Genomic DNA, 13042 nt, shown 5'->3' with positions numbered 1-13042 from the left:
GCAAAACAGAGAAAAGCTTGTGAAAAGTAGTGAAATTGTTAAAATTTGGAGCACTTCAAAAGTAATAGAAATGCCTCTAAAAGTTGTATTGAATTATGTGCCAAAAAATGATTGTTTGGATGACCTGCAGCATTTATACTAACAAGTAGAAAATGTCATCCAAACGGGCCTTTGTCTTTGAAATATACAAACTTTGTTTTCCATGCAAGAGACTTGTAATCCGGTTCTGCATCTGTGTTAGTAGTCTACGAGTTGTTATCTTGCTTGTATTCTAATTTCTCTGGTGATCTGGAGTGTCCTGGTGTTGATATAGGAGACAAAGTTGGTACAGTAAGTTGTTCTGTGTTGCTACATGGATAATCAAGTGCAGCGCTCCAAATATTAACATTTAAGTGTGGAATTTTGATAAAAAATTAGGTGTTATGGAAGAGTCCCGGTTGGAACAAAACTTGTTTTCCAAGTTAGTCTCTAGTTAGGAATGTGAAGGAAATCATATTTGTAATTGGAAATTTCTTGGGGCGGGACTCCTAGGTACTATAAATACTAGTGGTTTATGTCTTGAGATTCTTGGGTTTTTCTTGGTGAGATAAAATTGAGTGTGTGATTGTACAAATTTTCGACGTAATGAATTTTCTTTTGATTGTCTTTTGAGAACGACCGTGGTTTTTCTTTCGGGTTTAGAGGTTTTTCACGTAAATCTTGTATTGTTGATTGTTGCTTTTCTCAGTTTAAATTTCTCTATTGTCACTCAAGGATGAGAGTGAGTCTAATTCCCCAACATAAAGTACATAAATTATGTATAAATAAAAGAGGGATTTTTCTAGGTTTATTTACAAGCATGCTTGATTATTTGTTTATTTAAAGAAATTGTTAAGAGATTGTGAGTTTAATCCCTACTTTCTCTCTCCCTGAATAGCATCTCTCTTTCTATTTATCAGCACATACAGGGACAGCGAGTAGTGTAACTTGGGTAAAGGAGAGAACTTTGAAAAGCTTGAAGCTTTGTGGTTATGGATCATAGTCTTGGTATGCTTTCAGTTTTCTTCCTGTACTCTTGGTTGGATTCGCAATGTGCTCAAATTCTATTCACTATTCACTATTTACTTTGTATTTGTGCTTTGTGTGTATTTGTAATTTTGACTCCGCTATTTTAGTCGTCAGAAGTTAAAAAAAAAGGGGCATTTTCTCCATTTTCCTCTGTTAGATTAAAGTCTTCTGACATTTACACGAGAATGTATGTTCACAGATGCAGAAGTAAAAACAAGTTACGAAAGGGATCTTCCTCCTGCCCACTTCATGTTCAAGATAGAGTCTTTCTCTTCTCTCGCGGAAGCAGAGCTTGAAAAATATGAAACTGATGTTTTTGAAGTTGGGGGCTACAAATGGTGGGTTCCATCTCTCTTCTTGCTTATATATATATATTTTTTCTGTCATGGATTAGTAGTTACTCAAGTGAAAAATGCATTTTCTTACTTGTAATTCTCTATGAATCTATCTGCTTCAGAAAGGAAGAACTTGCATCAGTATCTCAATTTCAATTCAAACATGGGTTTGATTCACACTCCCTGAGAAATATTTACCAAGTGAAAAATGCTTTTTCTTACTTGTAATTCTCCACGCAGGAGCTTGATATTCTATCCAAATGGTAAAAAGAATGCCAATGCAGACAACCACATCTTCCTTTATTTGGTAATCAAAGAGACAGAAAAGCTTCCTGCTTGCTGGGAGGTTAATGCCACTTTCAAATTTTTTGTGTTTGATCATATTCGAGACAAATACTTGACCATCGAAGGTGATGTAGAAATGGGGTTTAATCTGTTCTTTCATAATTTTTTTTAAGGAAAAAGAGAGAGAGAGAGAGAGAGCAAAACATCACATTAATTTTCTGTCCATTTTCTTGTTTAGCTTATACAAATAGTTTATTCTACAGGTTGTAAGGGTTCTATGAAGCGATTCCATGCGATAAAGACTGAATGGGGATTTGCTCAATTTCTGTCCCTCGACTCTTTGAAGAATGCATCTACTGGATACCTTGTTGGGGATTCATGCACATTTGGGGCGGAGATCTTTGTTGTCAAAAGCAGTTGCAAACTTGAGTGTCTTTCCATGATTAAGTACACTCGTAACAATCTCATGACCTGGAAGATAAAAGATTTTTCCAAGTTAGACAAGATATGTTATGAGTCTGGAGTGTTTAATGTGGAAGGATCAAAATGGTATAACTTGCGCAATTTGTACATTCTTGCTTCTTGATTGAAGATAACTGTTGCACACACTAAGAGATTGCATTGTGTCCATTTGTACTGTATCCAGGAAGTTGGCGCTTTATCCAAAAGGTGATCGGATTCCCAAGGGTAAATCCCTTTCCCTCTTCCTATGTAAGATTGTAAGCCTTGCTCCTTGCCAGAAATTGTTTGTTCGTTACAAGCTGCGAATAAGGAACCAAATTCAAGAGTCTGAACATGCTGAACGGATTGGTAAGGCTTCATTGTGAATCATCTCATTTCCATCCTTCACCCCTTTTTTCTGCTAAAAACACAGAAGTGAGCATATACTGTTCAATATGACACAAAGACATTGACTTTGAGCATGGCTAGCAAAAGAATATATACTGTCTGGTCAGTTTTGTAATGCTTGTGATGCATGTGTTTTTTGGGGGTGCATCCTGAAGCACATTTTTTTAATCGAAGCTGTTGATCCAACTCTTCTCTTGTAGGCAAGGCTTGGTTTGGTCGCTCTAGCCTCGAATGGGGGTTTCCGAATTTTATATCCCTGCAGAATCTCGAGAAATCAGTGAAAGGTCTTATCATGAATGATTGTTTGATGGTTGAAGCGGAAATTCTTTACATGTCTGATGTTAAGAGTTTATCTTGAGGTTTCTATTTGGATTTTTGGACTGTTTTTGGTGACTAATGCACTAGATATTATCTCAGAATATGCCATATCTGTAAAGCTAAGGATTTTTGTTCATAAGTATCAGTAAATTTGTTGGTTGTTTTTTTATGGAAATCGAATGATATGGAAACTGAATGATATATGTTTCAAGCCTTCTGTAATTGTTCCAATCCCATGGTTTGCTAATATAATTTTCCAGTTTGTGCCATTGTGTTTTCAATGTAGCCTAACGATTACTGGAGATGCGCAAAGTTCCAAAACAATTATGTGATATCATGTAGGGTCGCAACCTATCACGAGTGTTGTGTTAAAATCACCTATACCCACAAACAATTACACCAAATTGATTGATCAAATCAATAATACAACTTAAATTAGCTAGAGAATTGGGTTTCAGACATACAATGTTTGAAGGAGATTCAGCTGTCATTATAAAAGATAGCTCGAGTGCCTTTGGCCTCATTCTCTGGATCTTCAAGTTGGCTCAGAAATATATTAAGGTCTATGACCTTTTCAAAAAAACTTGTTCCACTGCCATGGTTTTGCTAATATAATTTTTTTCAGTTGGTGTCATTGTAAGTTCAATTCCTAGAAACCTCTCCATATCTTATATGGGGATAAGGTCTGCGTACATCTTTTTTGTCTTCGATCTCCTTGCTGCGGAAGCCTTTTGCACAAGTGTTATTTACCCTCTTTTTTTTACATTTGCTCACCGCGAGAAAACAAATCTAACCATGACCCCCGCTGCTTAACTATGCTCTCGATGAATTCGGATCCTCAATCCACCATTGATTATGTGTTTATCGCTTAGTTATAAAATTTACATATATACCAATACATATTTGTTCATGCCGTCGTACTCTTATCTATAAAATCATTATCAATCATCAATTAAAAAAAAAAAAAGAGTTGATGATTAGTCGTTTTAGTTGCCACTTCATGACAATTAGGAGTTTGTGACTTGCTTGGCCTCTCACATGAAAAGGAGAAATTAATAAGAGGAAAAAGACAAAAGAATGACAACTAAAAGTCTTAAAAAGAGGCATTGAGATGGGACAATTGGAGGACCATGATTGAGCTCAAGTCAACTACATACTTGCTAGTTTCTTTTGTTTAGTGGGAATTCACCGGCAAACAAATATGCTTTTCTATTGTTGAAGATTTGATGGATGGTTTGATCCTTTTTTCAATGATGACAGCAATGAGTTTAGTTTTATGAATAACATTATTTTATAAATTATATGGCACTATAGCACATTTTGTAAGTAATTTGCAAAATGACATTTCACGTTACTTTCAGTAGCGTCAATTATTTTTTCATTAAAGATGTTACTCTGTGTAGTGTCGTTATGCTATTTCAAACAATGTTATTCAATATAAGGATGCGAGATCATCATTGACCTAAGATCACCAAGAAACATGTGTTAAATCCGAGAGATACACCACAAAGTTATCTCATTTGCTCTCTCTCAATGCACACAACCCTTTGATTTCTCTCTATACTATGAGCGTCACCACTCATGCACAAACTCCGCCTGAGCGCCATACCCAGCAACAGCACAGTCTCCCGCTGCACTGCCCACTCGAGTCTGCCCTCAACACCCTCGACACTTAATGACGACGCTTACATGTATTTGAAGAAGAACAATCCGTGTTGAACTCTACCAAGAAAAAGAACACAGAGACAAATCAAGCGTCAATTTTATCCTATTCAATTACTTATTCTTCTTGTGGGTCTCATATCTTCATCAATTTTTCATCAAAAAACTAAAAACTATCACGCGTCCACCAAGGGGGTGTGGGCCTGCGCACAATGCTATTGACTTTGCTAGCCATCAAGACGAGCCTGGGACCTCTTCTGCCCCTGTTTCAAGTATTAGGAAAAGATCAGGACATTAGATTTATCATGAAGATATTTATAACGTTAGATAAGGATTTGGATTGGATTGGCTAGGTTTTTTTTTTTTATATGTTGTCTGATTTAAATCTTTATTATTGTTGGAGTGTCTGAAGCAACCAACTTAATCCGAGAAAGCAAAAACATCAATGGAAGATGAAGCACCCCATGTTGCAGTCCTTCCAAGTATTGGAATTGGTCATCTCATCTCCCTCATCGAATTCTCCAAGAAACTTGTCCACCACCACAACTTTCACATAACATTAATCATTCCTACAATTGGGTCTCCACCAGATGCCATGATAGAGGCCCTCCATGGCCTCCCTTCAACCATTAATCACATTTTTCTCCCTCCAGTTCAGTACGAAGACATGCCAAAGAACGACCCGACGCGGCTCCTAATTGTGAAGGCCACATCACTCTCTCTGTCTCCTTTGCGTCAAGTGATCAAGTCCTTATCTGCAACTACCAAGTTAGTCAGTTTTATTGCTGATGCTTTTGCGATTGACTTTGTTGATGTTGCAGAGGAATTCAATGTTCCATGGTATGTTTACCTCCCATTGAGCGCAATGTGTTTGTCTTTATTACTCTATTTACCAACGCTTAGTGAATTAGTCTCATGTGAGTACAGAGACTTAATTGAACCTGTAAAGCTTCCTGGGTGTATCCCAATCCATGGAAATGATCTATTTGCGGGGTTACAAGACCACAAATCTGAGTATTACCAATGGCTCCTTTCCATGACAAAAAGGCTACCTTTAGCCAAGGGAATCATGATTAACAGCTTCAGGGAATTGGAGGCAGGAACCATCAGAGTGTTCCAAGAGAAAACACTCTGTAAATCCCCTGTTTATGCAATTGGACCACTTGTCCGGATGGGTACAAACAATCTGGACAATGATGATGTCTCTAATTGCTTGAAATGGCTAGATGATCAGGCACAAGGATCAGTCATATTGGTCTCGTTTGGTAGCGGTGGAACGCTATCGAACGAACAAATGAATGAGCTAGCTTTTGGGTTGGAAATGAGTGAGCATTCATTTTTGTGGGTTGTGAAGAGCCCGAACAATGAATCAGTCACCGGGACGTATTTCAGTATACAAAGTCAGAATGACCCATTTGATTTCTTGCCGAGAGGGTTCTTGGGAAGGACCGAAGGGAGAGGTCTAGTAATGCCGTCTTGGGCGCCGCAGGCTCATATCCTAAGTCATGCATCTACTGGTGGTTTTCTAACCCATTGTGGTTGGAATTCTGTTTCTGAGAGCATCGTCAATGGAGTTCCAATGATTGCTTGGCCACTCTTTGCGGAGCAGAAAATGAATGCAGTGTTGCTAACAAATGACATCAAGGTGGCTATCAGGCCTAAAGTTGGTGAAAATGGATTAGTAGTGAGGGAGGAGATATCAGAGGTAGTGAAGAATTTAATGGGAGGAGAAGAAAGGAAGAGAATGTGTGAAGTTATGAGTGGCTTGAAAGAAGCAGCTGCCAAGGCACTAGCCATTGATGGGGATTCTTCAAATGCACTTTCAGAATTGGCAATGGAGTGGACAAATCACAAGAAGATTGATTAAGCCCACGGTTTGCCTTTGTCGATACCAGAAATCTGGTGCTGTTTCGGTCTGTAAAATTGTGATTGTTGTAATTTCTTGATTCCATCATGTGATTGTTGTAAAATTGAATGATTGTTGTAAATTTTACTCTTGGTAGAGTTTGAATTCATGACCTCTCATTCATTAAGAAATGCTATAACCAACTAAGATATGGGACTTTCTTCGTTTAAAGTAACAATTTATTTGAATATATGGTATTATAGAAGTTTCCTTACATATGCATATAATGTACATTATATATGTGTAGATATATATATTAAAGTGTGTATCTATATATATACACACACGTTTCAAGTTTTAAAAAAAAAAATTTGTTAAAAATTTTTAATTTATTGAAATGATCATATTATTAGTTTATTACACAATAATTATTTTTATTTTTTTATCATTTGATATATTACATTTTTTTAATGTGCTTAAGAACTTATAAATGATTGTGAATTTTTGCATGGAGGCATTATTGATATATTTCTATATTAATGTAAGTATTATAAAATATGAAATATTTTAATATATATAATAATTCAATATGTTGTGGTTGAACTATTGAACCATGAACCGAAAATTATTTCGATTTGATGACCGATCCGATTTTCAAAACCTTGAACAATACTAATTTTTCTCCCTCATTAAAGAAAGGAAGTAGGACTAGCCGACTAGGGCTGTTAAGGTAACGGTTATCGTTACCAAACACGTAATACTGTTACCATATCGATGCGTTCGGCAACTCAAACAATGCTATTGCTATCGCTACCGCTAGAGTCGATATACCGTTCGATCGGTAATGATAGATCGGTAATTGATAAATTTACCAATTCTGAAAACCTATGATAGACTTGTCGCAGGAAAAAAATAAAGAAAAAAAGAAGATATGCTTCTTACAGACATTATCCAACAGTGATTCAGTTCTAGTGTTCAACACAATACACAATAATAACAATTAAAATTACATATTTTCATTGAGTTAATACTCAATATAGATTACACTATTACATAAATAGTGAATACATTATAATATTATACATCAACAGCTTCAAAAAAATAGATTTCCTCCTACAGCTTCAACCTTCACGTGACAGAGGACTAGAGGAGGAACAAGAGAACACTTCCAACAAAATACTACAGCCTGCAAGCAGAATAATACAGTACAAATTAGATAAGCAATTAAGCAAGTAACTGTCCAGTAAGACAAACAAAGGCAAATAAGCAAGTAACTGTCCAGTAAGATGAGCAAAGGCAAATACAGTACAAATAAGATAAGCAATTAAGCAAGTAACACCGAAACATGCAGCATCCTACAAAAGCAATTAAGCAAGTAACTGTCCAGTAAGATAAGCATGAACTATAAATAATATTTCATGAACTGCATATATGTATTCGAAGAAAAAGAAAAGCAAAGGCAACGGTAAAATAAGGAAGAATATATACAAAGCATGAAATATTTTTTTAATAACACAAAAGAAGAAATATAATGACAGCCCTAACATCCACCATAGGAACTTCATTTGGTAAAGCAACGACCTTACATATTCAGTTTATCAGAGAAAGCAAAGATATCAATGGAAGATGAAGCACCCCATGTTGCAATCCTTCCAAGTATTGGAATTGGTCATCTCATCTCCCTCATCGAATTCTCCAAGAAACTCGTCGACCACCACAACTTCCACACAACACTAATCATTCCCACAATTGGGTCTCCACCAGATGCGATGATAGAGGCCCTACATGGCCTCCCTTCAACCATTAATCATATTTTTCTCCCTCCAGTTCAGTACCAGGACATGCCAGAGAACGACCCGCCGCCGCTCCTAATTTCAAGGGCCATATCACTCTCTCTGTCTCCTTTGCGTCAAGTGATCAAGTCCTTAGTTGCAAGTACCAAGTTAGTCGTTTTTATTGCTGATGCTTTTGCTATTGAAACTGTTGATGTTGCAGAGGAATTCAATGTTCCATGGTATGTTTTCCTTTCAATGAGCGCCATGTGTTTGTCTTTATTCCTCTATCTACCAACGCTTGATGATTTAGTCTCATGTGAGTACAGAGACATAATTGAACCTGTAAAGCTTCCTGGGTGTATTCCAATCCAGGGAAATGATCTATTTGAGGGTGTACAAGACCTCAAATCTGAGTATTATGTATGGCTCCTTTCCATGACAAAAAGGCTACATTTAGCCAAGGGAATCATGGTTAACACCTTCAAGGAGTTGGAGCCGGGAACCATCAAAGTGTTACAAGAAAAAACACTCTGTAAATCCTCTGTTTATGCAATTGGACCGCTTATCCGGATTGATACAAACAATCTTGACAATGATGATGTCTTCTATTGCTTGAAATGGCTAGACGATCAGGCACAAGGATCTGTTATATTTGTCTCGTTTGGTAGCGGTGGAAGGCTATCGACTGAACAAATGAATGAGCTAGCTTTTGGGTTGGAAATGAGCGAGCATGCATTTTTGTGGGTTGTGAAGAGCCCGAATGATGAATCTGTCAACGCGGCGTATTTCAATATACGAAGTCAGAATGACCCATTTGATTTCTTGCCGAGAGGGTTCTTGGAAAGGACCAAAGGGAGAGGTCTAGTAATGCCGTCTTGGGCGCCGCAGATTCATATCCTAAGTCATGAATCTACTGGTGGTTTTCTAACCCATTGTGGTTGGAATTCTGTTTCTGAGAGCATCGTCAATGGAGTTCCAATGATTGCTTGGCCACTCTTTGCGGAGCAGAAAATGAATGCAGTGTTGCTAACAAATGACATCAAGGTGGCTATCAGGCCTAAAGTTGGTGAAAATGGATTAGTAGTGAGGGAGGAGATATCAGAAGTAGTGAAGAATTTAATGGGAAGAGAAGAAAGGAAGAGAATGTGTGAAGTTATGAGTGGCTTGAAAGAAGCAGCTGCCAAGGCACTAGCCATTGATGGGGATTCTCCAAATGCAATTTCAGAATTGGCAATGGAGTGGACAAATCACACAGAGATTGATTAAGCCCACGATTTGCCTTTGTCGATACCAGAAATCTGGTGCTGCTTCGGTCTGTAAAATTATGATTGTTGTAATTTCTTGATTCCATCATGTAATTGTTGTAAAATTGAATGATTGTTGTAATCCAACCTTTATGTAAGATCTCGATTTTGACAACCTTTACCATAAGCGTTGTATTTGTATCTACGAATGTGCAACTTGTAGTGAATTTTTAGCTTTATCTCATATCAAGCTCAGTTTTTGGGTGAATTGCAGGGGAGGACCAACACAATCATAGGATTCCTTTGGAGGTTATGGACCAAACAATCAAAGTTGTTAAGGGATTTCATGAGCAGCCGTTAGTGATGAAGGCCCCGCTGTACAGCCAGAATTCGGAAACCGGCGTAAATCTCTTTGTTAATGTCGATTTGTTTCACTCTAAAGCAGCAAGTTGGGGAATCCTTGATTTCAAATAATTCTCATTTTTATTCCCATTCTCGTTCCTGTTTTCGTTCCCATTAACACTCGCACGACTAACCAAATGCGGCCCAAGTTTCTAAAAAGCTTCTTGGAAATTGTTTGGCAAGAACATGAAGTGGGATTGTAGCCAAATTCCACCCTATGACAGGAGAGAAGTACGTTGTAAGGGTTTCTTTTCTAAAACACTTATTCTATTTATTATATAAACCCACCTTATTCTGTCCTATCTCTCTGCCCATATTGATTGATAACACCACGAAGTTATGTAACCACTTTTCATAAGAGAGTGAGAGAACATCAAATCAGATTTTTGCCAAAATCTTACCATATGAGATGATTGGAAGTACATGTACCTTTGTGACTTCTTTTTTATAAAAAAATAATTTAAACCCAACAATTACTCCACCAACCAAACATTAATAATTTATAAATTTACAAATTCTAACCCAAAAGTTACAAAACAGAGCAATAAACACCGACTAACACCAAATAATACCGAGATGTAATTGAATAACATGTCAGCCGAATAAATTGTGACTTTAACGATATAATTGTACACGACATGATAAAACAAAATATATGTATATGCATACACTTATTCCCTGAAAAAGAATATATACAGTCATATTAGTATACTACATTCCCATGGAAGAATTTGAATTTTGCAAGGGAAGGACAATGGTAGAGTTTCCTGTACGCAACCACAGAACACTCCGGCATTTCTTGTAACGTTCACGCTGTCTCTATTTCCACGTTGTTGGATCCTATAAAACCGAAATCACCTTTTAAAAGGGGAGGAAAACTCACAAGCAGATCCAAAATTAGGAGTCAAAACCATGGAGAACAAGAAGGAGCAGGTGGAGTCGCACCAGAGCGTCGTCGTGATGAGGCACGGTGACCGAATAGATAACTTCGAGCCACTTTGGGTGACGACGACGGACAGGCCTTGGGACCCGCCTCTGGTGGAGAAGGGTCGAGTCAGGGCTTTTTGTACGGGTAGGAAGCTCCGGACTTATCTCGGATTCCCGATCCACCGGGTATTCGTATCCCCTTTTATCCGATGCGTCCAGACTGCTTCCGAGGTTGTCTCTGCACTCTGCGCCGTCGATGATGACCCCAACGCCACCATCTCCGATGAAGTCTCGATTGATGCCTCCAAAATCAAGGTCAGATCAGATCAAAATAGATATCACTGCCTATTGTTTTTGTTTCGAGTGATTTGTGTTTGAAGACAACTGAATGAAAAGAAAACATTCGTGGGTTGTTCTGATTTGTGGAAATACATTATAAATTTGCAATCTTTTCTTTTTTTGGTTAATTTTGATCAGAATCAATGGAAAATATTTGTCATTAAGCTATGTCGTTACTTTTGCTTTGGGTTGGGATTTAAATGAATACATGTAGCAGGCAATGAAACGGACAAAATACAATTTGTAGAAAGTATTAACATAGACAGGATTTGAGTGGCAAAGAGAATTCAGTCAGTGGACTCAAGTATATTTTGATCCTTATAATGTCAATCCAAACTTTTTGAGATTAAGGTTGTTTTTTTTCATTGGTGTTTGTTATTTTTTGTTAGAAACGAAAGTAGCTGAGGTTGGTATAGACCATAAATGGCTAGAAGAGAGAGTAAGTCTACTCCTTTTTGAGTGACACAAGTAGTTATCATTGAGAATTGGTGTTGTCTTGTCTATCCAAAGTTTTCCGGGGTTAAAAATTGGTAATATATATATATATATTTTTTTTTTCGAGAATGAACTTAATCGAGTTATTAGCATTACTAGGTATGTCACTAATGCAGTTTAGGAATCAAATTTCACCTTTAAATAGTATCTGAAGAAGTCCAAGATGAAGAATTTTTGCCGTTAACAGTTGGGTACATTAGTATATTTGGCTTCGCTTTGATCTTCCATCTTACATTGTTCAGGTCTCAGTTGAGTACGGATTATGTGAGATGTTGAATAGGGAAGCCATAAGAAATGATTATGCACCCAGAGATGGCAACTTTGGTTTCAACATCTCAGAGATTGAAGCAGCGTTACCTGCTGGGACTGTGGACCATTCTGTCGAACGAGTGTACAAAGAGGTATGCCACAACCCTTCCATGTTCTTCATTTCAGAAGAATTTCATGTTATATGTGTTCAAACATGAATGTGTAGCACAGTTGTCATGGCTTACATAGGATCCTTTGATTTGAACTATAGTTGCCCGAGTGGGAAGAGACTGTGGCTGGTGCAAGGAGTAGATATGAACAAATCATCAAAGCTCTTGCAGATAAATACCCTTCAGAAAACTTGCTCCTTGTCACACATGGTGAGCTACATAATCTGTTGCGCTTTTCTTGAACTTCATTTTTGTGGGACCATTTCGAACAAAAACACAAAAACATGGAGTTTTCTTGTTCTCACACATTGATGATTGATCTAATGAATTCAAAGATTTTCTTTGCAATTTTTCCTGTTTTGGCTTTATTGTCTTTGGCACTCTGACTGACTCATTTGGTGTCCTGGTTATCATTCTTCTTTTAAAAGTTCTTGGTTCCTAATGATCAACACAGAATATTTTTTGCTCAAAGCTCATGGCACTTATTCTGTTTTGCATACATAGGGGAAGGAGTTGGTGTTGCTGTCTCGGCGTTCTTGAAGGGCGCAACTGTGTATGAAGTAGATTATTGTGCCTTTGCAGAGCTAAGAAGACCGATATCTAACAAGGAGCAGGCCAAAACTGCTGGAGACTTTGAGGTGCTTACAAATCCAGGTCAAACTGGAATTGGTTATTTACCAGGGAGCACAACAAATGATGACAAAGTGGAAAATGTTCAAACAGAACCTCTATCCCAAACGTGGTCGAAATAATGTCCGACTCAAAACAGTTGTTTTCTTTGGTGAATTTGCCTGGATTTATTTTCAAGTCATTTATTGAGAGAAATTACAATTTCAGATCCATTGATTGTAAAACTATCAGCAGACAACTGGTTTTATTTTCTTTGAAGTTCGTATGATTCATTTGTGTTTTGATTTATAGAAATGGAAAATTCTGCTCTTGTTTACAGGTAAAATTAGCAGAAAGACTTTCATGGAAGTGATTCATTTTTTGTTTTGATTGCTAGAAATGAGAAATGCTGCTATATTTGCAGTGTAAATAATAGGTGAAAGGAGACACACTGGGAGAATGCCATCTAAGTATTTAATTTGTTACACTG

At 37.3% G+C, this 13042-nt stretch overlaps 4 protein-coding genes across 4 annotated transcripts; all 4 read left to right on the top strand.

Annotated features, from left to right (window-relative positions):
* Positions 1 to 542: 542 nt before the first annotated feature.
* LOC119984318 (MATH domain and coiled-coil domain-containing protein At2g01790-like) lies at positions 543 to 3073 on the top strand. Its single transcript, XM_038828186.1, has 6 exons — positions 543 to 1026; positions 1247 to 1385; positions 1623 to 1792; positions 1931 to 2216; positions 2314 to 2490; positions 2703 to 3073. Exons 1-6 carry the CDS (start codon positions 1011 to 1013, stop codon positions 2872 to 2874), a joined length of 960 nt encoding a protein of 319 aa, XP_038684114.1. The 5' UTR covers positions 543 to 1010; the 3' UTR covers positions 2875 to 3073.
* A 1624-nt stretch (positions 3074 to 4697) lies between these two features.
* On the top strand, positions 4698 to 6573 carry LOC119983355 (hydroquinone glucosyltransferase-like). Its single transcript, XM_038827030.1, has one exon. It carries the CDS (start codon positions 4942 to 4944, stop codon positions 6361 to 6363), a length of 1422 nt encoding a protein of 473 aa, XP_038682958.1. The 5' UTR covers positions 4698 to 4941; the 3' UTR covers positions 6364 to 6573.
* A 1322-nt stretch (positions 6574 to 7895) lies between these two features.
* On the top strand, positions 7896 to 9556 carry LOC119984590 (hydroquinone glucosyltransferase-like). Its single transcript, XM_038828606.1, has one exon. The coding sequence runs from the start codon at positions 7962 to 7964 to the stop codon at positions 9381 to 9383; it is 1422 nt and encodes a 473-aa protein (XP_038684534.1). The 5' UTR covers positions 7896 to 7961; the 3' UTR covers positions 9384 to 9556.
* A 938-nt stretch (positions 9557 to 10494) lies between these two features.
* On the top strand, positions 10495 to 12893 carry LOC119983617. Its single transcript, XM_038827303.1, has 4 exons — positions 10495 to 11005; positions 11767 to 11925; positions 12045 to 12153; positions 12448 to 12893. The coding sequence occupies exons 1-4, from the start codon at positions 10676 to 10678 to the stop codon at positions 12693 to 12695; spliced, it is 846 nt and encodes a 281-aa protein (XP_038683231.1). The 5' UTR covers positions 10495 to 10675; the 3' UTR covers positions 12696 to 12893.
* Positions 12894 to 13042: the final 149 nt, after the last annotated feature.

The sequence above is a fragment of the Tripterygium wilfordii genome, chromosome 18 (genome assembly GCF_013401445.1).
Source record: "Tripterygium wilfordii isolate XIE 37 chromosome 18, ASM1340144v1, whole genome shotgun sequence".
Taxonomy (NCBI): Eukaryota; Viridiplantae; Streptophyta; class Magnoliopsida; order Celastrales; family Celastraceae; genus Tripterygium; species Tripterygium wilfordii.
The sequence above is the reverse complement of the archived record's forward strand: the minus strand, read 5'-3'. Positions and strand labels throughout refer to the sequence as shown.

Bases quoted from the DNA above. Each gene is read 5' to 3' on its own strand.
- LOC119984318 (XM_038828186.1), top strand. The intron at 1,793-1,930 runs GTGATGTAGAAA...TTTATTCTACAG, and splicing joins CAAATACTTGACCATCGAAG to GTTGTAAGGGTTCTATGAAG. The intron at 2,491-2,702 runs GTGAATCATCTC...CTGTTGATCCAA, and splicing joins CGGATTGGTAAGGCTTCATT to CTCTTCTCTTGTAGGCAAGG.
- LOC119983355 (XM_038827030.1), top strand. From the start codon at position 4,942: ATGGAAGATGAAGCACCCCATGTTGCAGTCCTTCCAAGTATTGGAATT.
- LOC119984590 (XM_038828606.1), top strand. From the start codon at position 7,962: ATGGAAGATGAAGCACCCCATGTTGCAATCCTTCCAAGTATTGGAATT.
- LOC119983617 (XM_038827303.1), top strand. From the start codon at position 10,676: ATGGAGAACAAGAAGGAGCAGGTGGAGTCGCACCAGAGCGTCGTCGTG. The intron at 11,926-12,044 runs GTATGCCACAAC...TTTGAACTATAG, and splicing joins TCGAACGAGTGTACAAAGAG to TTGCCCGAGTGGGAAGAGAC. The intron at 12,154-12,447 runs GTGAGCTACATA...TTGCATACATAG, and splicing joins CTTGCTCCTTGTCACACATG to GGGAAGGAGTTGGTGTTGCT.